The sequence below is a fragment of the Talpa occidentalis genome, unplaced genomic scaffold, assembly GCF_014898055.3.
Source record: "Talpa occidentalis isolate TD23 unplaced genomic scaffold, MPIMG_talOcc4v2.1 talOcc4.9, whole genome shotgun sequence".
NCBI lineage: Eukaryota > Metazoa > Chordata > Mammalia > Eulipotyphla > Talpidae > Talpa > Talpa occidentalis.
The window spans coordinates 16271930-16299048 of NW_023605305.1; the positions used below are offsets into that span (position 1 = coordinate 16271930).

General features: G+C 48.2%; 1 protein-coding gene across 1 annotated transcript; it reads left to right on the top strand.

The window, feature by feature from the left end:
- The first annotated feature begins 6783 nt into the window (after positions 1–6783).
- On the top strand, positions 6784–24925 carry SESN2 (sestrin 2). The gene is made up of 10 exons (XM_037499314.2): positions 6784–7096; positions 14434–14499; positions 16080–16277; positions 16650–16832; positions 16939–17151; positions 17678–17828; positions 18348–18466; positions 18704–18894; positions 21791–21935; positions 22591–24925. Exons 1-10 carry the CDS (start codon positions 7013–7015, stop codon positions 22675–22677), a joined length of 1437 nt encoding a protein of 478 aa, XP_037355211.1. The 5' UTR covers positions 6784–7012; the 3' UTR covers positions 22678–24925.
- Positions 24926–27119: the final 2194 nt, after the last annotated feature.

The following is a 27119-nucleotide window of genomic DNA, read 5'->3' on the forward strand; positions in this document are numbered from 1 at the left end:
GGAGCCAGAAGATACAACTGAATTACTACAATCTCATGATAAACTTTGTTGTGGTGGTGGTTGTTTTTTAAGATTTATATTTATTTACGCATAGAAGACTGGGGTGTAGGCCAGAGGTACGAGGGGTGTGAGTGTGTGAGTGTGTGTGTGTGTGTGTGTGTGTGAGAGAGAGAGAGAGAGACAGGATTCACCAGAGGCACAGTAAGGAGCAAAATAGGTAAACTTACCTACTGAAATACACTGCTGAGGGTAGCAGCGGGCAAGACAGGAGAGCTTTGTTGTGCCATGTGGGTCAGCTCCCTGGCCTGGGATCGAACTCAGGCCGCAGTGGCTGGAGATAGCTTGATAGCACTGAGACTTGAAACCCTGTGCCACCAGACAGTCCCAATGGTTAGCATTTTTAAGCAATAATGTACTTTCAATTAAAGTATACACTTTTTTGGCATAATGCTATTGCACACTTAATAGTGTAGTGTAAACATAATTTTTTTATGCACAAAGATAACCAAAAAATTTGCATGACTGGCTTTATTGAACTGAACTCTCAGTATTTCCAGTGTGTGCTTGTATTTTGTTAAGGTAACCTAAGCTAAGAAAGACATCAATGATTTCACAGAAATAAAGTTATCAAAGTTTTTACAATTATCATCAGGAGTCTTCAATATATTTGTTTATAGTGTTTGGCTCATGAATTTGCTTCTAGGAATTTAACCTAAGGTACTAATCAAGGATATAATGCAGGTTTGTATTGTAAGACTTTTATCTCATTTGAATGTATAATAGTGAAAAATGGGAAAGAAACCCATTTCTAAATTATGCAATCACTAAAATTTGTTTAAGGCATATTTAATATTATGAAAATATCAAGATGCAGTAAGTGGGGAAAGACTACATAGCTACGCTACACATTATTTATATACGCTAAACATAAGTGTATGTTAAATAGGAGTATATAACAGTAATACAGAAAGTAGAATAAATTAAAATATGCAAAGCATAAAATCCAACATGTTAATATTGGTTCTCTTGGTAATGGAATTAGGATTTTGAAAACTTATCCACCCCTTTACCACCCCAATCTCTTTAAAAGGGTCTTTTTAAAATTACAATGGCTTGTAAACAATTGCTCCAGAAAAGTAGAGTCTCGTATTTCTCTATTAGCCCCAAAGCCCAGAGGGAACAGATGCTAACAGTTCGATGCAGACCACACATCTTTCCAGATTTTTGTTACCTCCATGTAACCACGTACATCACAGTGAGCTCATTCTGTAAGTGTAATTGTGTAACTTGTTATTTTAACCTAACATCCTGCCCACCCTTTCATTTCACACAGGAGCTTAGAACTCGCAGAGCAACAGCCCGTTTCTTTGCCTCCGGACATTTCATTGTCTGGACCCAACTGTTTATGACTTCAGTCAGTCCCCTTCGAGGGGCATTTTGTTTGCTTTCAGTTTTATGCTTTTACAACCACAGAACAACGAAAACGAGTAATACCAGTTTAGACCAGAAAAACACTTAAAAACCACAAAGCGGGGTAGATACCACTTCGGCCTCTTTTTCACTTTTATGCTTTTCTGTATTTTCCAAATTTTCTGCAATAAATGTCATTTGTAATTCGTAAGGGAAAAGCAAACTAAAAACAAATGTTCGTTTAAAAGCAGGTAGGAAAACAAGGCAAGAAACAAATGGAAAGAGAGATTGGGCGATCCCGATCCCCCCACGCGGAGGCGGGGTCGTGGAAGCAGCCGGGTCCCCACTACCGCACCAATCAGAGTCGAGTTGATAGGCAGAGCCGGGAGATTTTGGAGACACCCACCCCCCCCAACCCCCGCCCGGAAAATAGCCTGGGGTTCAGCTCCCTTAACTCGCCTGGAAACCCGCCTGGACGCAGCCTGCGCGCCGCTGCGGGCTGCGATTGGCTGCTACGTAGCCACGCCCACCCCCTGCCCATTGGCGCCCGCCGATGACGTCAGAGGAGCCTGTTGCTGAGCAAAAAGAAGTGAGCTCTGCAGCTTTCGATCTGGGTGGACGTTAGGGCTGCAAATGTACCGGGTGCGCTTGGGGCGAAAAAGCAGCAGTACTCACGACCATGTAGCTATTCAGCTCCTGCTAAATGCCAGACTCTGCGTGCCAAACTTTTAACTACTAATGGTGATAACCGTCTTTCTTGAACCCCCACTATCTGCCAGTTGCAGGTAGCTACTTTAAGAATAGTTAACACTTTAAGAATAGTAGCAGTAGAAATAATAATTCGTTTATTGAACACTTTACTCTGCATCAAGCCTTGTTAAGGGATATGAATGCATTAGCTCTCTCACCCTCAACAATCCCTGTGTAGGTAAATCTTACTCCCAGTTTACACAACAGGAAAGAGGTTCAGAGAGATGAAATGACTTGTTCACATAGCTAGAGGGGGTTTAACTGGAAGCTGCAACACCGAAGTCTTTCCAGAGGTTGGAAAGGGGGAACGTGACTTGCTGAGTGCTGGGGGCGCTGCTCCAAGGATAGGCCTCTGGGTGGTTGAAAATGGGACATACTGGGCCTCCAGGAGTGTAGAGGGGTGCTGAAAAGTAAGGCATCTGGGGCAGTCTCTCGGGAGACTTACCTGGATGGGGAAGGTTGGATTCCAAGGTTCTAGTCTCTGCTCTGTGGCCAACTTTCTAGGGGACTTTCGCAAATGACTTCGCTTTGAAGCGCAGACCTCCTGCATTTAATGAGGGAATCCATTCAGGCAAGAGCATTCAAGCTAAGTCTTTTGGGAGCCTAGTACCTGCCAGAATCCTGCAACGCTGTTGTTGCAGGGGGAATCCTGTAAGTAACCACACGATATTCATCTGCTGCCTGACCTCTTTTCAGGACCTGAAAGCAGACATATTCCACAACGCTAAAAAAACAAAAAAACGTTTTGGGGCCGCCCTCAAATCTACCTTTTCTACCAGTTCGTTCTGAGCTGTAGCAAGGTTCTGCCCGCAGGGGGCGCTAAGGGCTCACTCTGCTGACAAAACCTAGCAGGAATTCTTAGTAAAGAATCCAAAAGTACCCAGCTGGTCAGTTTTCGTATTTTATTTGTTAAGAAGGAGAATGATGTTTTTCAAACCTGAAGCTTTCTGTCCTCAGTACGCAATCGAGGAAACAATTATATGCATTGCGCAACACCAGTCCTCTCCACAGTGATTCTGAAGGGTTAGAGCTACTGTATTTTCAATTCCTTTGTTTTACAAATGAGGAAGCAAATATGAAGAGCTGAAAAGATTCATTTGAATCACACAGCTACAAACTGGCTCCCTAGTTGCCTGATGGGGAGTGTTCTTAGGGGACAGTGGGCTCTATTTCGGAGAATCTGTGGGGATCCTTCCCCTAATCACAATGCCAGGGAGCAATTTCAATTTTGGTCTTGTCAGGTTGGTGCCTGAAGGACCTCCCTCAGCACCTAGCACAATACCTGCTTGATGAGTACCCTAATTAAATGAATGAATAAAAGAGCCACGGAGGGTGAGTCCTTTTTTACTTTATCAAACCTGTTGGCATTGGGCATCTTTCCTAACTGCTCCTAAGGCAGGAATTGTTTTCTAAAGTGAGGGTGGGTAAGTGTGGAACAATAAGAACTCAAAAAATTACTTCTGGGGTGATCGCAGCCTCTGGTATGGTGGAATACAAGGTCATTATGGGTAAATGATCCCAGAATTTGGGATCAGAAAATTAACTCAGGATGTATGAGTATAAAACAGAGGCGAATCCCACCGTGTTAAAAGTCTGTGAGAAGGTCTGAAGCTGAAGAAACCTCAAAAACATTTCAAATTCAAGCTACCCAATCTAGATATATCTTCAGGAATGGAATGTGATTGAAGAATAAAAAAAAAAAGGCTTTGTCCAATCAGTGGCCTCAACATAGCTGATGCAAGAGCCAAGGGAGTATGGCAACAGGAACCAAAAATAACAGGTGCGGGGGAGGGGAGAAATAAGGCCTACCAGTGTCAACAGGTCATGCCCCTCTAGGGTAGAAGCTTCACCAGTTTATTTCGGAAGCCCAGCACAGTGGCTGGTACTCATTAGGTGGTTAATAAATGTTTACTGAATGAAAGAGAGAGGGAAGAAGCCAGAGGCCTGACCAGCAGTTTGCTCTAAGTGGAGTGGGTATAATGATTCAAGTTTTCACTGGTTCCTTTTGCTCAGATTTCAGCCACCCTCAGATGATAATTTGGCTTTTCATGGAGGTACTCCCATAAAGAGAGTGTGCTGGTCCATCAATTATAGGTCACTTGACAATTATGTTTCTCACTCCCAATTAATATGTTGGAATTCTGCTTTACACATCAATTCCCTGTGCCAAGCTGCTTTATATGTATTCAGGTCCATCTTTCATCAGTGGTGCAGTAGAGTTTCTGCTTTGGAGTGATTCCTGCCTGGCATTGAATCTTTACTTACATTCTACTAAACTGGCTGACCTTGATCAAAACACCTCTTGAGTCTTACTTTCCTCATCTGTCAAGAGGGGGTATAATGCCTACATCAGTAAGCTGTGGGAAAATTACATGAGATAACATAAATCCTGGACTATTGTTGGAGCTCAGTAAATGGTAGTATCTAAACCTCTTCTGAGCTCTCCTTTCTTGGAGATTGGGTCCCAAAATATCATTTTCTCTTGCTTTTCCTTTTCACAAAATCATTAACTTTGTAGTGGAGACTTGGAAACGATTTAGTCACTACTCTCAATATTTGAAAGGGTTATTATACAGAGGACAGTAATTCACATTCATTCAAAAATATTTACTGAGGATATACTACATGCTAGTGGGGGACACAGTTCCTATCTTAAAGGAGCTCTGATATAGCCTGGTGAAATCAAAAGAGTATATTGTATGATCTTGACATGAGGTTTTACCTTTCTGAGTTCATTTCCTCACTTTGCAAATGTGGTCAATAACATTCTGTTGTTGGAGGGAAGGTGCAAGATACATTGACATGATAACAAGCCTTCATCAAGTTTGAAGATCACGGATATAAAGAGGTAGAAACGATATGTTGAGGAGTGGGAGAGATTACTGTTGAAGAAGCAGCACTTTCTGTAGGAAGTGACATTTTGAAACCTTCATTCAGGTCACAAATGACGGCACTGAATACTGGATATAATTTCAGGGGGCAGAGATCTGCAGATAGAACTGCCAGAAGATATAAAGGCCAAGTAAGTAACATGGATATGTCAGGTAATAAGAGTGGAAAAGTAAGTTGAGGCAGATCTTGAATGTCAATCTAGGGGGATGATTTTTATTCTGTAGCTAATGAAATAATAGTAAAGCTTTAAGCTTTTTTATTTGGACATTGACATTACCGAGTAAAAAAATAAAAGGTGGCCTTGAATTAGAGGGGAATTCCGTTGAAAGGAAGATTCAGTCACCAAGGTCATAGAGCAGAGGACAAGATGTCAAGATGTGGCCCATGCCTTCAAGAAGCTTATAACCAAAAGGGTCAGATAAGACAGGAGCAGAGAAAATTACAACACAAGGTAGAGTGTGGCAAGTGTTATAATGAAGCCCAAGTGCCTTGGAAACATAATAGAAGGTGAGCTTAGTTTCCTTTTCCCAAGAAACTAGAGGCAGGAGACCCAAGTCAGAGGGTCATCTTTGGAACCATAAGCCTAGACTCAGAAAATCTCAGAGGGGGCCTTGGAGATCATCTGGTCCACCCTTGCTTATGTGAGGAATCTGCATACAGAGTAACCAAATACTTTAGAACTGAAACAAAAGGGGGAGCTCTGAAGAAAAAACTGTGAAGGAAGAGGCTCTGTTGACAAGGGGACAGGAGAAAATGAATTCAGCTTAGAGGTGCTGTTAGACAAGACTTCTCCCAAATGGAGAGTTGCAGGCCAGGAAATGGATGAGATCAGGGAGGGAGAGTAGGTCTAAAGAGAGGAGGAATAAAAACAGAAACTAGGGGAACACCCACGTTCCAGGGGTGGGAGGAGAAAGAGGAGTCTGAGAAGGAGTGGCCAGAGAGCGGCGGATACAGTAGAATACCTTGCCACAAAATGTCTAGAAAATTGATGGCAGCCAGGGAAGACAAGATCGCAAGATGGAAGACAGGGAGCAGAAGTGGGGGTACTGCAGCAGTAGATACGAGGCTGTATTTCAATGAATGATGTACTTTCCAGAGACTCCACAAATAAAGTGGACTGCCTGTGTCTGGTACATTTTCAGGTGGAGTCCTCCCGAGGGCCAGGGGGTCGGGCCGATGCCCTCTGAGCTCCAAAGATCTGGGATTCATTTCTGTAACTGGCACCATTTCTCCTGACCTGATCCAGCCCCTCCAGGAACTGGAAAGCTGAAGAACGTACTTGCGAGGGATTTCACAGCAGGCGATCAGGCCCAGCCAGAGAAGTCCCGTTTCATCACTCAGCTCCGGTGACTCTCCTGGTTGTCACTCTTGGCTGGGATTGCCAAATATCTGACTAAATCCTTTCGCAAAAGTTTGCAGCATTCGTTGGCGGCGGACTACATCTCCCAGAGTCCTCGGGCCCTGCCGGCTGCCGATTGGCCGGGCCGCCGGCTCCAGGGGGCGGAGCCGCCCCCGCCTTCCCGGGAAACAGGCATCTGATTGGCCGCGAGCTGGGCTTTTGTGTCCCCGCCCTCCCCCGGGGACCGCAGCGGGCAGCGCGGCGCCGCGGGTGTCAGAGCCGGGCGAGCGCTGGCAGTTCCGCGGCGGGGATGCTGAGGAGCGCCGGGGCCGCGAGCGGCCGAGCCCACTGCGGACTTCCGAGGCAGCGCGGGCGCTAGACCCCCGGCGCCGCGCCCCATCCCGAAGCCTCCGGACGCTCCGGAAACCCGACGAAGGAGCGTGCGGCGCAGCCGCGGCCGTCCCGGGATTCTGGGCTCCCGGAGCGTTCTGGAACCCCGAGAGCCACCCCGGGGCCCTAGCACCTCCCCGGCGCCCCCAGCCCCGGCTTCCTGCGAGCGTCGTCCAGAGCCCCCCGGGGCGCGGGTGGCCGGCGCGCGGCGGCCGGGTCCTGGCGCGCACCATGATCGTGGCGGACTCCGAGTGCCGCGCGGAGCTGCAGGGCTACCTGCCGTTCGCCCCGGGCGGCGGCCCGGGGGCCGGAGAGGTAAGCCAGGGCCGAGCGACGCCTCCCTCCCCGGGGACGCCGGCGCGTCCTCGCCGCGGGCGGTCTGGAGCGAAGTCTCTGCGCCCCCGAGCTCGGGGAGGGGAGCGGGGCGCGCACCCCGGAGAGGGGTTGCATCAACGGGCAGCCGCGGCTCTCTCCGCCCCGCCTCCCCCGCCCCCCCGCCCGGCGGTGGAGCCCTCCGAGGCGCCCTCGGACTCCCGGCCAATGGGAAGGGCGCCTTCCCGAGGTTATCTTGGGTTTGCGCTCTCGTGGAGAGTCTTCAAGTCCAGGCAAATCCCGGCCGCTGCAGCCCGACCACTCCCCCGCCCCGCCCCCTTCCGCAGTCCCTTCCTCCAGGTGGGGGCTGGCGGGCTGGGGGCGCTTTCTAGGATGCGGCCCCGGGAAAAGGCCGGCGAAGGTCGACTCGTGCCCCTCCCTTCCTGCACCCCCGATGTGGAGGGGGCGCGGGTGATCCTGGGCCTTGACCAGCTGCGGGTACGCCGTGGGGGTGGCGATGGCCAAAGCTGGGGGGGCGAGGGAGGAAGCCCCGGCCGCGGTTCCGGAAGCCGAGCGCCGAGTGGGCTGCACCCTGCTAAGTGGTCTGAGGTCCCAGAAGTTTGTTTCGCGGGGAATCCCTCGGTAGTGAGTCCAGGAATCAGGCCGGGCCTCCTCCGACCCTTCGCATCTCTCTCCCGCCCCACCCCACCCCACCACCATCATCACCGATAAAGGACGTCTTATCACTTATTAAGCGCCTAGGACAGAGCAGATTCTGTGTTGTGCGTTTTCTCTTGAGTCTTCGGACTAAACTAGCAAAATATGAGTTATGCTATATTGCCATTTTACAGCATGTGGATGGACATTGAGGCCCAGGAGTCTACTTAGAGGCTTCCTTCACTGACTAGGATTTTCCAATGTGCTTAATGCCTGGGAAGTTTTGGTTGTTTCAATTTACAGGCACTGGAGCGTGTGCAGGCACTGGAGCGTGTGCAGGCGTATCGCTGGGCTTGGAAGTGAGACAAGTGCTTGCCTAAAATGACCCAGAGAAACTCCCTACCTTTCTCTGAGCAGCATGATTTGCAGGATATCCCCCTGCAAGTGTGTCATTGGGGGCTACATCCAGCGGTGGATGGTCTGTTAGCTTGTTACCCTTCCCCATCAGGATTTAGGAGCCCCATGTGTGGAAAAATGAAACCCACTCCTGTCACTTCTCAGCTGCTGATTAAGTGACCAAGATATTTTATCTTCTTTTGGAAAAAAAAAAAATGGAAATAATGTTGAGCACCTGAGTACCACAGGGTGCTGGGTTGGGTTGGAGCCTCCCACTCAACTTGCTGTGTAGCCTTAGCCAAATGATCACTTCTGTGATCTTTAGCTTCCTCCCATGGGGATTTGATAGTATCTCAGAGGGGTTGTTGGGAGAATTAAATGGAAATACAAGTAAAGGACAAAGCACAGCCCTGGCACATAGTGACTGCCTCAAACATGCCAGAACTGTGGCTGTAACACACATCTCCCCCCCTCCCCACCCAAGGGCCTCATTGTGGGGTGAGGTCCCTGAGCCTGTCTCTGCTGCCCACAAGGAGTGGGCCCTGTAGGACTGGCCTGGGAAGTGATCTGGCCTGAGGACAGCGCCTGGGGTGGGCTGGGCACAAAGAGATAGTGGCCTTTAGAAAGAAGCTTCTAATTGGGGGAAGTTGGTGATGTCTGAAATATTTCTATTTATTCTTCTCTCAAGAAAAGAGGACCTTGGGAAGATGTCTTCTTCTTTTTTTTTTTTTTTTTTTTTAAAGATTTATTTATTTATTTTATGCAAGCACTGGGTACAGTCAGAAGTGCGGGAGGGTGAGAGAATTCACCAAAGTCTGAGCGGGGAGCAGAGCAGGCAGACAGATGGAGGACACCGCTGAGGGATCAGCAGGCACAGCAGGAGAGGTCTGCGGGCCATGTGGGACCCTCACCCGTGGTCGGGGATCGAACTGGTGCTGCAGAGGCTGCAGGCAGCTTCGCAGTCCAGCGCTCAACCGCTGTGCCACTGGGGAGGCCCGGAAGATATCTTCTTTAAGCAGAATCCTTAACAGAAAAGTGCTGAACTTTCAGAGGCTGGTACCTGAAGCCCAAGGGAACACCCAAATTTGTAGTACCCTCAACTCCCATCATTTCACTACATAGTCAGAGAGTCTGGACCTTTAGATGCTTCATGCCAATGCTGGTAGTATCTTTTCCCAACTGTAGTGGGTTCTAGAATCACTTCCTCAAATGTTACTTATTTAGGGAAGCCTTTCTTCCCCCTAGTAAGTCCCTTTTGCACAGCCTCTTCCAATCCCCCTTCTCCATTGTAGAAGCTTTTATCCCAATTAGACCATCAGTTGTGTAATTAGGTCTTATCTGCTTCTCTTGCTGGACTAGAAACACCCTGTAGGTCACATCCACAGCACTGCTCTTAGCACCTAATAAGTGCTTGTAACTATTTGCCCCTTGTTGGCTTAGCTGACCCTTGTGAACTGTGCAGGCTTTGAAGTCACAGCTGAGCTGTGCCCATCTGGTGCTGGACTCAGAAAGAGCCTCAATGACCTGTCTCTGGAAGGAGTAATGATACCTATTTCCTTCTGGTGGTTGACAGGGATTGGCAGAACGGATGGGTAAAGCACTTAGCCTACTGTCCAGCTCATAGTAGGCACACAAATTTATGGTTCCATTTACCTCCTTCCCCTAAGGCTGGAGGTTGGGGGCTGCTTGGGCCATATCCCTCAATTGTAAATCCAGGCCAATATATGAATTCAGCAGACCACTTGCCAAGTAGGAGGTGGCTTGGGGGAGTCTGCTCCTTCCTGGTGGGCAGAGGGACTTACTGCATGTATGTAGCTGAGTCCTAGGGGGTCACAGGCTCTGGTTAGAATACCAAGAATAAAGGATGTGTCTACTCCTTGGGCTGATGTGGGTAGTGGACAGAACCCTTAGGAACCAGACTGAACTGAACTCAAATCTCAGATTGGCCACCTGTCAGGTGGTGCTTAACCTTTGGAACCATAACTTTTCCTTGTGTGCAAAATAAGGACACATCTCTCCCCTCAAAATGATGAAAATTGAATGGAATCTGTGTGCAGGTGCCTGAGCTAATATAAACATTAATGTTTAGTGAGCTCTTAAATTAGGAGCCACGCACTGAGCTCTGAGGTGTTTGCTCTTTTTACAACTTGTCTAAGTGGTTGCCCAAAGGGCTGTCTGACTTCGGTATTCCTGTTGCCCCATGTGGTCACCTCCTTTGCAACTATAGGAAGAGCCACCTTTGATGTCCTCTCTGCTCCAAACTAGCTGTGTTACCTTGGGTAGGTCGCCTGCTCCCTCTGGTTTCCCTTCATCATCTGTAAAATGGGGGTGGGATCTTGCCTTTATGAGTTGTACTGAACCTGTGCTGTCCCATATGGTAGCCCCTAGCCACATGCGGCTATTTGAACTTAGATACATCACAATTTTAAATTAAAAATTCAGTTTTTAGTTACATTACTCACATTTCAAATGCTGAGGTACAGTGGCTAGGGGTTACCGTCTGTATTAGGTAGGGCAGCTATAGAAAATTCCATCATTGCAGCTAGTTCTATTGGATTGCACTGTGCTAGTCACATGGATTAGTTATACTGGATTGCATTGTGCTAGTAACAACCAGGAACTAGGTCCAGTGTGGGCCCTCAAGAAGCACACAGTCACACAATGTGACAGGTGCTATTTTTAGGGTAGTGGATCCTTGGGGCTATTGAGACCTGGAGAAGTTTAGAGAATGGGAAATAGTTTCTGCCATTACAGAAACCTAGATTGTATCCTAACTCTGCTATCTCCTTCCTGACTGAATGACCAGAAGTGACTTGACCTCTCTGAGCCTTATTCCTCATCTGAAAATGGGAACCCAAGCAGTGGTTCTACCTTAAAGTGCATGTGTAATACGTGTGCTCAGCCAGTGGCAATCAGTGTTATCTACTGTGCTGTTACTGACTTTTTACCTCAGGGAAGAGGGTAGGGCTGATTTGGAGACGGCATCTCTTGGTAGTGGGACCCTGCCTTGTCTGCTTCCCCTGAAGTTCTAGTTATTGAGGTCAGGGAAGCATTCAGGATATTGGATCCCGAGTCAAATCTACTTAGTTTTCCTTTTAGGGCCTTGTACTCCCTGGTCCCTTTGGTTAGAATGCTGGTCCCCCAAGGTCTGTACAGGCCCTGCTGCCTTCTCTTCATGTAGATGTCAACTCAAAAGTCATCTCGGTGGCTTCCTTGTCTACTCAGACTGAAATATTACACACTCCCCATCCCATTATACACTCTTGTGTTGCTGTGTTTCATTTACTCTGTAAAATCTGTGTGTGTAGAAAGCCTATTCATTGTTTCTCTCCATGAAGACTAAGACTTTGTCTTTTCACTCCTGTTTTCTTGCTGCCTGCAATATAGTCATCAAGAATATTAGTCCAATGAACAGATTAATTCTGGTTTCACCTGGAAAGCATTTAGCACAGTGCCTTAGACTTGAGAAAGTGATCAATAAATGGTGCAAAAAATAGCCCTCAACCCTGGCTGTACATTATCCTGGGCCCCACCCAGTTGAACTAGAATTGCTGGAGGTGGGACTTTGGCACTGGAATTTTTTTAAAAGCTGGTCAAATACTACCTAAACACTGCTTGGGTTGAGAAGTCCTTGTTTGAAATAGCAATGAGGTTAATGATAGCTGACTTTCATTTAGTGCTTACTGTGATAGAGTTACTGAGGTTAGGGCTGTACAGGTGTTATCTCATTAAGTCCTCGTGACTAGCATGTGAAAGTAGGGACTATTATCCCATTATTTGATGTGGAACTGAGACTTACAAAGCTAGCAGATAGCAGGTGATGGAGTTGTGACTTGAGTCCAGGTAGTTGGTGTTAAAGACCCCATCTTTTTTTTTTTTTTTTAAGATTTATTCATTTATGCATACAAGAGCTGGGGTACAGGCCAGAGATGCGGGGCAGGGGGGAGGTAAGAAGATCCACCAGAGAAAGAGTGGGGAACAGAACAGGCAGATTGACTGAAATACACTGCTGAGGGGAGCAGCGGGCGAGACAGGAGAGGTCTGCTGCACCATGTGGGTAGCTCCCTGGCTGGGTATCAAACTCGTGCTGCAGAGGCTGTGGATTGCTTCATAGTGTGGTGCTTAACCCCTTGCGCCACCAGGGAGGCCCAAAGGCCCCTGTCTTTTAACTGTGCTTTATCATTATCATTATCAGGGCTGAAAAATGTTGGTGGGACTAGAACCTATCATTTAAAGACCCATGGACCTCCTTTTCCTTGAGAACTCCCAAGGCAGATTTGAGAGTAATCAGGGCTTCCCAAGCCTATTCCCTGTACCTCAGCACCTCTGGTGGCCCCTCCCTACCCCCCCAACTCCATTTCCGCTCTGCCCTTCCCCACCCCACCTGGCTGTGGTTTTCTCTCTGTCCTCAGGTCCCCTGAGGGGGAGGCACAGTTTGTGGAGTCAGCAATCCTTATCTCCCAGACAGTGCTGTTAGCCTTTTTCCTCTGTGGTGAGGGAGGAGGGAAGCTGCACTAGAGTGCTTAGGGAGTAAGGTGGTTTCTATATTGGACTTGGACCAGCCTGGCCTAGCTGTGGTTTGAAATGCAACTGAGCTGTCAGCCTAACTACCTTAGTCCACAATTAAGGCCCAAAGAGTGTAGGTTACTTTCTCAGAGTCCCACAGTGAGTTAATGGCAGGATTGGTACTCGTACCTGGGACTTCCAGGTTCATTAGTTTTTCCTTTATGGCCTTTCAGCTCTCCAGAGGGCAACCCGGGGTGGGGGGGTGGAGGGCAATGGCTTTTCTGATTTAGACAGGTTCAATTGTAATCTTTAAATTTCTGAACATTTGGGAATTGACACTAAGTCAGGATTTGGTTTGGATCAACCAGGACTTAGACCTTCCCCCTTAGCTATCAAAACAAATGAATAAATCAAACATCCTCCCTGAACCCCACCTCTAGGACTACAAGCAGACTTAGTGAATACATGATTCTGATGGTTTCCAAAGAGGCTTCTGTAGACACATACACATCAAAATACTTGCTACCGTCAGCCTTATATGCACTGCCCCAGTTCCCTCTAGGCCCCTTTGCTTTCTGTGTTTTCTCATTCACAGGCTGCTATGAATGACCTGGCCCTGTTCTCATACAAAATGTGACCTGGTTGTAGGGGGACCTAAATCAGACACATAGAAGACACATCAAAAGCAAAAACACTGAATTGTGAGGTCACAGATATGGATCAGAAGAGGTTCCCAGACCCTCGAAGATCCTAGAAGTTCACTCTGATTATTGGGAGGGCAGTAGACCTGAGCCACTCCTTTATCTGGAAGGCTGCAGAGGTAGAGCCTGGGTCTGAAGCCAGTTGATCAGCACTTGAGAAAGATTACTCTGGCTGCAGGCAGTTCACCCTCTCTAGAAACTGTTTAGTGACTGCCCTCACTAAGTCTGCCCCTTGTCCTGGAGGCGGGATTCGGGAAGGATGTTCTGTTTACTCATTTGTTTTGGTCATTTGGAAGAGGATAAATAAGAGAGGACAGGGAGACCACTGGCGAGGGTGTGGATGTTGGTCCAGATGAGAGATGGTGGTAGTCTCTGGGGTGATGCCAGTGGGAGAGATGAAGAAATGACACTTTGAGAATGAAACTGCATCATAGGACTCCAGGGTATTCGCTAGTCTGACTTTCCAATACTAACAAAGGTGAGGAGGAGTCTTTTTTTTTTTTTAATACAAGAGCTGGGGTATAGGCCAGAGGCGGGATGGTGAGAGGATTCACCAGAGACAGAGCAGGGAGCAGAACAGGCAGATTGAACGAAGTACACTGCTGAGGGGAGCAGCGGGCGAGACGGGAGAGGTCTGCTCGCCATGTGGGAATCTCCCTGTCCGGCCGGGAATGGAACCCGTGTTGCAGAGGCTGCAGACAGCTTCACAGCACTGCGCTCAACCTGCTGCACCACCGGGAGGCCCGAGGAGGAGGCTTGTATGGGTTCTCTAGGGCTGCCAAGCAGGTAGCCTCCTGGAGATGTGACTGGATATTTCCTTTCGCCGGCCCCTCACATTCAATGATGGGGCTCCTGTGTCTCTACCCAGTTCCTAAAGAAATCGGCCGATGGCGTAAGCCCCCTTTTATGCTTTCTCCACTTGCCAGACAAGGTGTATAACTCCTACCCGGCTCCTCCATGCATGGCACACCAAAATGGTAATTTTAAAAGCTGTATGGCCCCTTGGGTAGGAGCAGAAGACTGGAGCAGTAACTACCCTCCCTTCTACCTCCAGCTAACACTGCCTGTCTGTCCTTCTAGGAGCAGAGGGAGAGCCGGGCTCGTCGAGGCCCTCGGGGGCCCAGTGCCTTCATCCCGGTGGAGGAGGTAAGTTTAGAAGGAGGGGTTTAGAATGTTAGTCTGCATTGGGTGGGTGGGGGTCTTTTCCTGTCTCTTGAAATAGCAGTTTGAAACTACTCCTTCAGGTTCCTGATTCATTTAATCTCCAGAACGCTTCTGTGAGCAGGTGTATCAACCCCACTTTGCTGGGAAGAAACAAGCTCAAAGAGATAAAAGTGGTAATAGCACAGCTAGGTAATGAGCAGACTTGATTCCCGGAACAGTGCCTTGTTTTTCCCTAGGAAGAGAGAACTGTCTGTGTTTATCTTCTCACCCGAGACTATCTATCTTTAAAAAGGTTTTTTATAATTCAAAGTAATATATGTTCATTATAAAAATATTTCTAGTGTTTCAGAAAACTCTGATCACATATAACCCCACCTCCCACAGAGATAATCACTGTTACTTAACCATTTGCCACTGTTTTCTGGAGATTTTTTCATACAGAACCAAAGTCATGGTGTTATAACATGTTTTTGTTGTTCTGTTTTATTTTTCCCCACTTAATACAACATAGGCATCTTTCATCTACTGAGTCAGTTGATTCATTCATTCATTCATTCATTTAATAGATATCTATTGAATGATCTGTCAGGCACCATCTAGGTGCGGGGGATACAGCAGTCTACAAGACAGACACAGGTCGTTGCCATCTTGGGCCTGGTGTTCCAGGTGGGGGTGGGGAAACCTTTAAAAGACATGGACAGAAACATTTTAAAATAATAGTTTCCTTCTTTTTCTTTGGCCTCAATGATCAAAGACAAATGCTTTGCTTCCTTGTCCTCTTTGCTCTCCTAAATATGTGGGCCAAGTAGTTAATGAGCTGTTAACTACCCCCCCTCCAAACCCTCCTCCCTCTGTAAATGTAAACAACCACCTGCTGATGATTTAGGTCTGCCATTGAGAATATTGAGCCCCAGCATTGTTCTCTTGTACTTTATTTTTTTTCCATTTGTAAATAAATCCTCTTTTATAAAACGGAAAGAAATAGGCTTCAGGGTTAATCTGGATTTGAATCTTGTCTTTGTCATTTCCTAGATCTGTAACCTTGAGCAAAGAATGGACCCTCTGTAGTCTTACTTTCCCTGTCTATCAATAAGGGGAAACAATAGTAAATGCCTCACAGGATTCCTGGGAAGATTCAGTGAGATACTGCAGGGAAAGCTCCAAATTCAGACCTGCCTTGGCAAGAGCACTCAGGAAATGTCCACTGTGGGTGTATGGATTTGCTCTGTTAGAACAGAAGCTCCATGAAGGCAAGAGAAACAGTGCTTTTCTCTCTGTGCCTGAATTTTCCTTCCTAAAAATGAAGAAAATAGAACCCTATTTTCATAGATGTGCGAATTAAATGAAAGCTTAGCAGCATTATGTAAATATTGGCTCTTTAAGTGTCTAATAAGTATTTGTTTAATCACTTAATAAAATATATTTTCCTCCCTTAACCCCTTCTCTTTGAGACATGGTTATTTTCAGTTTCATGTGATTACAAAGCCACCATGGTGAGTATGTTGGCCTGTTGGTCGGGAGGCCTGCGGGGAGCTTACCCTCAACTCTCCTTTGTTGGGCAGGTCCTGCGGGAGGGACCTGAGAGCCTCGAGCAGCACCTGGGGCTGGAGGCGCTGATGTCCTCGGGACGTGTAGACAACCTGGCAGTGGTGATGGGCTTGCACCCCGACTACCTCAGCAGCTTTTGGCGCCTGCACTACCTGCTACTGCACACAGATGGGCCCCTGGCCAGCTCCTGGCGCCACTACATCGCTATCATGGTGAGCCTGTCCCAGCCTAACCTGTAGGGGTGACCACTTGGGCAGGGGTGAGGGGTTGTTTCCTCAGATCTCATTGGGCTCTCTGAACTGACTGCACAGAGGAGGGAGAGGAAGCATCTGACCATTCATAGAAATTTAGATTTTTGAAGAGAGGCATCCTTAGTGCCTGCCTTCCAGAATGGGAAACTGAGGTACAAGAGTCAGGTGACCTGCCTGAGGTAGGACAAGCAGCTGGTAGCAGAGCTGGGCTTAAAACCCAAGTTTCCTGCCTCTCAGGCATCAGTGAAGCCTATGATATGCCTCCCTGGAGCACCCACCCTAAGGTGGGTGCAGAAAGAAGCAGATGACTAGGCTTGTCCACTACCTCCACAGGCTGCTGCCCGCCACCAGTGCTCCTACCTGGTGGGCGCCCACATGACTGAGTTTCTGCAGACCGGCGGCGACCCCGATTGGCTGCTGGGCCTCCACCACGTCCCGGAGAAGCTACGCAAGCTCAGTGAGATTAACAAGTTGTTGGCACATCGGCCATGGCTCATCACCAAAGAACACATCCAGGTGCAGTGGGCAGAGGCACAGGTCCCTGAGGGAGCACGGGGCAGGGCCGTGATGGCAGGTAGCCCAGAGGCGGCCTCTAAGCGGGTCTGCCTTCCTCCCTCTCCAGGCCCTGCTGAAGACTGGTGAGCACAGCTGGTCCCTGGCTGAGCTCATCCAGGCCCTGGTCCTGCTGACCCATTGCCATTCACTGGCCTCCTTCGTATTTGGCTGTGGCATTCTGCCTGAGGGGGATCCAGAGGGCAGCCCTGCCCCCCAAGCACCTTCACCCCCCAGTGAGCAGAGCAGCCCACCTAGCAGGGACCCACTGAACAACTTTGGGGTAAGTCATTTTCCTGTAACTTGGTGGCAGAGGATGCTGGTATGGCTTTTGGGCCTTGGATAGAAGCCACTGCTTCCCTATTTCCTCACTCTGAGAGGCCTTAGGAAGTTTATTTGACTTTGCAGCTCAGTTTCCTTATCTAAAATTAAGAGAAAGACCCCTACTTCATAGTGGGTTGTCAGGATGAACTCGTAAAACCTTATTATTGGCCTCTCAGCCTGCAGTCTTATTGGCTTAAAGTCTCCTGGTTTTTAGCACTTTAAAACTCTTCCTCTATAAGATGGCCTTGTTTGTTTTAGTATAAAAATGCAGATACTTAAAATCCCTTACCTATGAGGGAAGTTGGTGCTTAGGGAAGATGTATCACTTCTGTAGGTTTTTAAATCTTGGGAAGCAGAGACCCTGTGAGCTGCCAGGTGCAGTGCTTGAAGGAGGCCCTAGGCCTGACCTGTGTGGGAAAGGTGTGTGTGGTTTTCTGGCGCTGAGGGGGCAGGAATAGAGGGTCACAGCTGAGTGTTTCCATCAGGGCTTCGAGGCCGCCCGTGATGTGGAAGCTCTGATGGAACGCATGAGGCAGCTGCAGGAGAGCCTATTGAGGGACGAGGGAGCATCCCAGGAGGAGATGGAGAGCCGCTTTGAGCTGGAGAAGTCGGAGAGCCTGCTGGTGACCCCCTCAGGTATAGGTGACCCCCTCAGGCATCCAGCTTCTAGGGGCTGCCTCCTTCTTGTCCCTTCTGCGGGAGAGGAGGCACCTCCTTGCACTACTGTTGGGGAGTAGGTACCCCAGGCATCTCTTATGTTCTGGAGGCAGCCATGTCTCCAGCACCCTCCAAGAGGTTCTGAGCATGGGCGTGGGGTGCAGACTTGAGCTGTAAATCCTTTCTGGCTGGGTAATCACTTCCTCAGTTTCATCCCACGTGAAGGATTGGTATGTTGGGTAAATGGTAAAACAGAAGCAAAACTCTTAGCAGAGAGCCTGGCCCAGGGGAAGCAACTCCATAAGCAGCTGGGACTATTCTATGATCGGGCCACAGGACTGATTTACCTTCTCCCCTGGCCTGACTCCTGCTGATGTCCTGGTTCTACTCACTGTCCGAGGGCCTGTCCCTGGCCCTCTACTCAAATGATTCATCAGGAGTGGAGGCTGCTGTGCTCCATGCCTTGGCCTCACTGTGACCTCTTTCTGGCATCCTCAGCTGACATCCTGGAGCCCTCACCACGCCCAGACATGTTGTGCTTTGTGGAAGACCCTACTTTTGGATATGAGGACTTCACCCGTCGAGGGACTCAGGCACCCCCCACCTTCCGTGCTCAGGTAGGCTCCTCCCACTAGTCTTGACATTACTCTGGATTTACAGACAAGCAGGGGATAGTCGTAGGAGGTCATCACCAAGGGGCCTCCTCGGCTTCCTAGACCCGGACCAAGCAGTGGGTTAGACTTGTGGGGTGGGAAGGGGGATTTACGGGGAGCCAGGTGTGCTCTAGAGGAGGGGATCTCTGGCCCCTTGGGCCCCAGAGATTCCACTCACTGACCACCTTCCATGTTTCTCAGGATTATACTTGGGAAGACCATGGCTTTTCACTTATCCAGCGGCTCTACCCAGAGGGTGGGCAACTGCTGGATGAGAAGTTCCAGGCGGCCTACAGCCTCACCTACAACACCATCGCCATGCACAGTGGTGTGGACACCTCTGTGCTCCGCAGGGCCATCTGGAACTACATCCACTGTGTCTTTGGCATCAGGTGAGCACATGTCCCAGCAGGTATCCTAAGGACTCCTCCATCCCAGCCCACATTTGTTTCATCTTCTTTTCTTTCTTTTTCCTCCCTGCCTGTACTGTTTTTCAAAGCAACTTTATGTCCTTGCTGATTATGAAAGATATATATAAGTGCTCAATGAAACTTCTAAATGAAACTCTTTAATCCCAGCCCCTAGTTATAACAAAGGAGAGAGAGAGAGAGAAAGAGAGATTGATTTGTATTTCTATTCCAAGTAGCAGTTCTTCTCTCACAATCAATCAGGACAATACAAAGCCCATCGGCGGAGACTTAAAATGATGACATATCCACTCAGTGAAATATGTAACTATTAAAAATGAAAATAAAGGTCTCTATGTTGCCATGGGGAAATGTTCAGAATACATCGAGAGAAAAGAAAGCTAGTTACCAGCCAGAATCTTCTTTTTATTCCCCTTTTTTAAAAAACTAAAAATGTGTGCATGTGTGGAAGGATGTATGCTGAAATGTTACTTAATTATATTTTAATTTGTTGCCAAGTGCTTTCTAACTTTTTTGAGTAGATTTTTTTAATTGATGGGACAGTACTCAATATATTCTCCAACTTGGTTTTTTTCCACCTAGTCATTTATTGTGAGTTGCCCTCCTTGTAGATCGTTTATATTTTTTAATCTCTGCCTGGTGTTCTGCTATGGATGTGACATAAATCAACCATTTCCCTATTGTTGAATATTTAGGTAGGTGAAGTTTTCACTATTACAAATGCCATGTGCACTGACTGGTTTTATACCTAAGTCCTTGTAGATCAGCCCTACATGTGAAATTACTTATCAAGATGATGCACAGAACAATTGTTTTTTTTTTTTTTTAAAGATTTATTTATTTATTCATTCATTCATTTTTTTTTTATTCATTTATTTAATTATACAAGCACTGGGTACAGTCAGAAGCGTGGGAGGGTGAGAGAATTCTCCAGAGCCAGAGCGGGGAGCAGAGCAGGCAGAAGGACCGAAGTACACTGCTGAGGGGAGCAGCGGGCGGCAGGAGAGGTCTGCGCGCCATGCGGGACCCTCCTCCGGTGGCCAGGGAGCAGCTGGGGATTGATCCGGCGCTGCAGAGGCTGCGGGCAGCTGCGGGCTGCGCCAGGGAGGCTTGTTTCGCAACCCAGGGTACAGTCAGAAGTGCTGAGAGGATTCAACCGCTGCGCCACCGAAGGGAGGCCCGGCAACAATTGTTTCTTATTTCAACCGCTGCGCCAAAAAAATTTTAAAAAAATCTTAACTCTGGTAACATTATGGGAAATTCAAAGAATTAGGGGGCAAAAACAATTTCCCAAAAGTTCTACTCAGTCACCACATCTACGTTCTGTAATGTTTTTCTTCATTGCTGTTTTTCATTCTTAGGTAGTAGTTTTTGTGTGCTTGGAAAAATTATTTGTATGCTTGGTTATTTTATTTATTTTTATTTGTTTTCTTGAGGTAACACTGTATGTGATTTCACGGAATAGGATCATACCTCCTCAGATGTATGTCACTGCCCCACCCCACCATAATCATTATTGTCAGCTGTTTTCTTCCTGTCTTTTTTTCCATGCCCAAATAGCTAAAACATATTTTTTTTACAAAGTAAGGGTTTTTTTGCTTGTTTATTTTACTCATGTAATCAAATGTGAATGTATTAATACTTCAGTGAACACAGGATATTTTTCTTTCTTGCTTTTCTCATTTAAGTTTATTCATATGAACCGGAGACACTCTATGGAGGGTGGGGTGCGGGGAGGGGAGGGATTGGGGTCAAAATAAGGGGGTTGCAATTGTATGGGGAATATAAAAATAAAATTTATTAAAAAAAAAAGAATCCTAGAGGAAAAAAGAAACAAAAAACAGTTTATTCAAAGCATACCCCAAAATCTCCCCATTTTTAAAAAGGTGTATGTTTGTCTTTGAAGATGTCTGTTTCTGTGTATCCCTAGCTGTACATCATATTTCACTGAGTGGGATGATCTGAACTTAAGTGATCATTCTCTTGCTGGTCATTGGCAGGTTTCCAACCCGAGGGAGGCTGAGGACAGACAAGCATCTTAGAGTGTGGCATAGGCTGGTTGCTGCCCAGTTCTCAAGTCCAGGCTTCTCCCCTCTTCAACATGGTCCTTGCTCCCATACCTTTGTAGAACCTGCCCTCAGTTTTCAGCCAGTTTTCCCCATCCACACTGCTCTGTGATGGCTCTCTGGGTCACCGGACTGTGTGTGTGTGTATGTGTGTGTGAGAGAGAGAGAGATAGACACACACACACACATACATATACATGAAGTGGCTTGTAGACTTGTCACTGGTTTGCTCTTTGATTTTGAACAATGCCTTTCCAGTGCTTAGTTTGTCCATCTGTAAGATGAATACCAGCTCCTTTTGCCCTTCTTCCTTCTTCAGAGTAAGTATTTGCCCTGACTCCCTGCTCCATCTTCCATGATCTTTACAGTAAAGTACTGACTAGCCCTTGGAGCCAGGCAGAGCTGGATTAGAATTCCATTCCCAGCTGTGTGACCTAGGATAAGTGACTTCGCTTTTTTTTGTCTGTAAACCCAGGCTGGTGAATACTGGATGTCACATGCAATAGATTCATGTGCGGCATCTGCAGTTGTTTCAAAGACCCCATGAGTACACGCTCGCAGGGCATGCTCAGCACAACATGCTCATTGTCTGTCCATTCCTTGGAGTGGTCCCCTGTGAGTCCAGTGGCCTATAATATGGAATATCACCTATTTTCCTAAGAACCAAGCTTCTAATTGCTTTCTACTTCTGCCTTTTCCTGCCATGCTTTGTAACTCCTTCTATTGGGTGAGGGGAGGGGAGAGGAGCAACCTCTGGGATCAGAGGATGAATGATGCTGGTGGGACCTTTCCAGATATGATGACTATGACTATGGGGAGGTGAACCAGCTGCTGGAGCGGAACCTCAAGGTCTATATCAAGACGGTGGCTTGCTATCCAGAGAAGACCACCCGAAGAATGTATAACCTCTTCTGGAGGCACTTTCGTCACTCAGAGAAGGTATGGCCCATGGGGAGGAAGCAGAATGGAAGGGGTCAGATCTATGCAATAGAGGAAGAAAGAGGGAAGAACCCCCAGAGGAACCCAGAATGAGGCAGTCCTGCCAGGAGACACCTGGACACACTGTCCTAGGTTCAAATTATACTCTACTCTGAGCGCAAGCTCTTATTCCCCTGTGAAATGAGAGTGTGCGTCACAGTGGCCACCAGGATGACCTGTGTTCAAGTCATGGCACTTTGCTCAGCAGCATTGTGATCTTGGGCAAGTCGCTTTGCCTTGCTGCACTTTCTGTCTTTACAATGGGAATAAATGTTGCCTGCATTTCAAGGTTACTTGGAGGCTGAAATGAAAAAAGTGTAAACCTCTGATTGCAAGTAGGTGCTCCATAATAGCTCTTGCTTTTGGCTTTTTTGGGGGGTGGGGGAGAGGATAGGGAAAGATGGGAATAGAGATATTGGTCACATTAGGGGTAAAGGTGCCTGAGGCTGTAAAGGAGTTACCACACCAAACAGTTAGAGCCCAGGAAAGGCCCGGGCATCTCTACAGGAAAGGCAGCGATGGGCAAGTGCTGAGGGACAGTGTAATCCTGGAGTGATGGGGATGGTGGGGTTTGCTCTTTGAGCCACCTCATGCCAACATGCCTTGTCTGCTGCAGGTCCATGTGAACTTGCTGCTCCTGGAGGCCCGCATGCAAGCCGCCCTGCTCTACGCCCTCCGTGCCATCACCCGCTACATGACCTGACTCCTGTGTGCAACCCAGGCTGGGAGCAGCCAGTCCTGAGGACATCCTCTTCTCTGCAGAGACTCCTCTGTCTGGAGACAGACCCCATCTCTTTCTGTCCCATGCCCGCTCACGCCACTCTGGAGGTGGACTTGTGTCTGACGTGCAGCCCCCAAGACACACCTTCCTTTTCTCTCACTGGAATGGACAGGATCATTGTACTGAGTCTGGGAGCTCAGCTCTGTGTCTGGGAGCTGAAAGAGGACTAGTGGATCCCAAGGGGCCATGCCTTTCTTCCTGGCCCTGATCCCAGAGGCACAGGGCACAGGAAGGAAAATGAGCTGGTGTGCCAGCAGGCTGGGCCCCAGGCACCAACAGTACTATGCCCTTCAAGGCTGGGAAGTCCCTGGCCGACCCTAGGGGAGGAGGGCAGTCACCTCCGGGGACTGACACTCCAAGCAGCTTTGCCTTTCCTCCTCCCTCATTCCCAGATTTCATTACCTCTCACCTGCCATTCACCCATCAATGTGAAAGTCAGGGTCACCGCTGGTCTGTGCATCTGACTCCCCAAAGCCTATTCTGCCAGGCAGCCTGAAGGCCACTTGTTTCTGGTTGCCCCAATTCTACTCAGTTCCTTTGGCCTCTCTGTCCTCTGATCCTTTTCTCCCGTGCCTGGTGATGTGAGGCCCCTGCAGACACCAAGCACATCAAAAAAGATTATTTGGGGGTCTCTGTTGGTCACTTTGCCTACTGAAGAAGAGAGAATATTACAAATCCTCTGTATTTTGGTTCTTTACAGATGAGATTCTCCAGGGCCTCACTCCTAGGCCTTGACTCCTCAGTCAAGGCCTGAGAGAAGTAGGACAGGGAGAAACCTGTTTTTCCCACTACATCTGCTCTGTAAAGATCACTATCCTCTCTCCTGTTTCCTGTGGCTCTGCCACAGCCCTGTGCCAAAAAGTCGAGCCTTTCTAGGTGGCTCGTGGCCCAGTGGGGGAGGTAGGAGAATTTAGGACTCTTTTTTTGGGCCCTGCCACTGGCCGAGTGACCGAGGCTACTTTGCCAAACTTTGCCCTCCATTTCCACAATTGCAGACTGAGGGGCGGGTCTGGGTCTCTTTGACGTCTGAGTCTTCACCATGGGATTCTCTGGTCAGTGTGCCAGCAGCAAACGGCAAATCTTTCTGGCTCTTGAAGGCCACTGGGGACCCCCCCTCCCCCCAGTGCTTGCTATCCGTCTCTCCTGACGACCTTTCAAGGCCTCCCACCCAGTTTCTGTTCCCTCCTTGATTTTAGGTGGAATGCTTGGAGGCAGAAGCAGCCAAGGACTGATCCCAGGCACTTTCTGTAGCAAACAAGCTGTGAATTGATTTCCCTTGCCCTTCTTCCAACTGTATGTGCCGCCTCTGACCAGTTTGGGGGTGACTGAAGAAAGGCAAGGGCTAAGCTGCTGCTGCTTCTGACCCTCCTCTTTGGGGTGGGGCAGGAGAGGAGCCCAGTCAGTGTGCCACATTTCATTCCCGTGCGGGCATGGGGAAGCAACTGGCACTCCCTCTGGCCTCAGCACCCTCCCTGAAGTGAAGCTGGGCAGGAGAGAAGAGGCCCCCGCATGGGGGTTTGAATTCTAGAGGGGACATGACGTCTCTGTACATGTCCCCCAGGAGGGTGGGAGGGGTATCCAGTGTTCACGTACGGAAATCTAGCTTTGCTATCAGTTGGTGTATGATGAGAAATAAAAGTTTGCCGAGGTTTTGTTTTGTATTTCTTGTTAATGGGCTGTTTTTGCATTTCCTAAGGGTCATGGTTCATCTCTTAGCCTAAGCAGGGAGCTGTGATTGCATCATGGACCTGACCTGCTAGCCCCTACCCTGCTGGGCACTTGTGCCTAGTGACTGCAAGCTGGGGAGTAGCTGGCATTGAAAGTCTGCTTCTGCCCCTTGGGTGTCCAACCTGCCACCCATCTGTCACTGCCTGGGTATTTAAAAACCGTTTGTCTGAATCTGCAGCAATCCTGCCAGAGAATTGAGACTCGGGGAAAGTGACCTTGCTGACACCATAATCAGTGGGAGAGCCAGGATTCTGTCGAGGGTCTGCTCGACCCCACGGCCTTGACATTTCGCTTTGCTGTTTTTCCTAGTGCTGGGCCTCCCCTGTGGCAGAGGGAGACTGTTTGAGTCTCTGAGGGCAATCTTGCGGGTCCCCTGGCCTACTACTTATATTGACCTGCTTTTTATCCTTTCCTCTCCGGCATGAGGGAGAAAGGTAAGCATAAGGAGTTAGACTGATGACCCTAGTGTGCCACTTAGTAGCAGTGTGGCCTGGGCCAAGCGTCTTAACGTCTCTGGACACCAGGAACTTGAATAAGCTGATCAGGAAAACCACATCATGATAAAGAGCTATGACTTGCGCTGGCCACATCCTCTCAATATTGACGTGATAAAATGTTTCCTCCAGAAAGACTCCCCTGATCGATTACATGTTCCCTTTACCATCTCCATTTTTGCAATATTCTACACTTCTTCCTTCCAGACTCATCTGAGAGGGTGTGAGAGAAAGTAAATCAAAATTGGAGTACAAAACTTGGATTCTGGTCCTGACCCAGCCACTTCATATCCCTGGGAAGGTAGATTAATTTGACTGTTTCTTCTGCCATAAAAATGAGGGTGAAATACATTTTCTTCCCAGTAGTATTGAGCATGACTGTTGCCAAATATTTTCAGATTTAATCTCAATCTTCACAACAACCCTGTGAAAACTTGGGCTCTATTTTACAGGGAAAGGAACCTCGGGAGAGTCTAGGGAACACCCCCTGAACAGAGCAGGCTTCGGGTTCCAGATTTGAGATTGCATGTCTTCTGACCATAACCAACCTACTTTCATTCTCCCGACTCCATTTCCTTATCCATGCCTTGCAATTACCTAGGCCACAGGAGAGTTATATGGTCTAAATAATGACCGAAGACCACCTAGCACAACTCAGGAACAAGACGAGCATCGTTCCTGCCCCCTAGAGATTTATTGTCTAGTGGAAAACACAGGTGTTAGATTGTTATACAACTCACGATTTGAATTATTGTGAAAGCATCATTTCTCAAAGGAGAGCTAAGACATTCTGTAAGAGCATTTACAATCTAGCAGCAGAGCTGCTCCTTCCAAGGAAATAGGTCGGACTTTTGTGGAAGCGAAAACATACCCAAGAAGAGCAGCTTCCTATGGACTAAAGCACCTTCTTGGAACATGAAGACTCTAGGGAGCAGCGATGAAACTGTCAAGCCACATTCCTCTGACAGATGCCATAGGGTGCAACCCAGACCTTGACATTCATTTCTTCCTGCACCCCAACTCCAGGGGGAATGTTGCTGAAGGAATTCGCTGAGCCCCTCTCTAGAAACTGCCCTGGGTCCAAGGAAGCTACCTAGCTCATGGTATGCCCCCGCCAGGCATCCTGCCGCGAATGACTGGTTGATGGGAGACTGGTTGATGGGAGACAGTATACAAAGGCCTGGTTCTTTTGCTTCTATTTGAAATAATTCTGAAGAATAATCCCAGTTCTAGCCAAGCTCAGCCAAGGTCAGAATTGCAGCCAGACTTCTGTCCAGTCGTGCTTCTCAAGGTCCTATGATATTGATCCCCAATAATCCTGTATGTAAATTTGCACCTTAGAGTCTGCTTATCAGTGTACTTGACCTAAATTCTCTCTTATATAGAAGGGGAAAATAAAGACCAGAGAGGCGAGAATGATTTGTGTGAGGTGTCCCTGTGGACCAGTCAGTTCCCCTTCCTGGGAAGAAGGTTAAATACGCTGAGTGTTTTGTCCTCTCAGCCAGTGAGTGATGTCCCTGGTCCTTAGAATAGCCAGGTCTGGGCAGGTTAGAACAGCAGAAACTCTTTCCTGGGGTGTCTGGGACCCCTGGCTACTCTGTTGCTGGCCTCTCCGTTACTTCCTGTTGGGGGTAACCTTGAGCGCCAGTCCCAATTCTGAGTATCTAAGCTCAGGTTTCAAGGAGAAACATCTTTCCTTTGTTCAAGGCAAGCTTACCAGGCGCTCGGCAGGACAGTGGGGAATAGGAGATGTGGAGCCGACCCTCCAGGGTCCTAGAGTTCATGGGCAACAATGACCATCACACAAATACTTGGGACGAGTTCTGGGGAAACAGAAAGCACAGGGAGCTAGAAAGGAACACAGCAGGGGAACCCCACACTTGGTGTGGGAGTTCCCAGGGGAATACCCTAGACCAGAAGGCTAAGCAAGGCTTGGCCAAGGATGGGAGAGGAGAAAGGGGTGTGGACAAAGGGTTTCTGGCAGAGGGAACAACATGGGAGAAGATCCGAAGCAGGAAGAAAAACGTGAGGAAGGGCGAGGCCCAGAAGGAAGCCCTGGGCAGATCCAGCAGCCTCACAGGGCGGGTGAAGAACTGTTTCTCTTGGTACCTTCTTTATTTTCTTCCTTAAAAAAAATAAAAA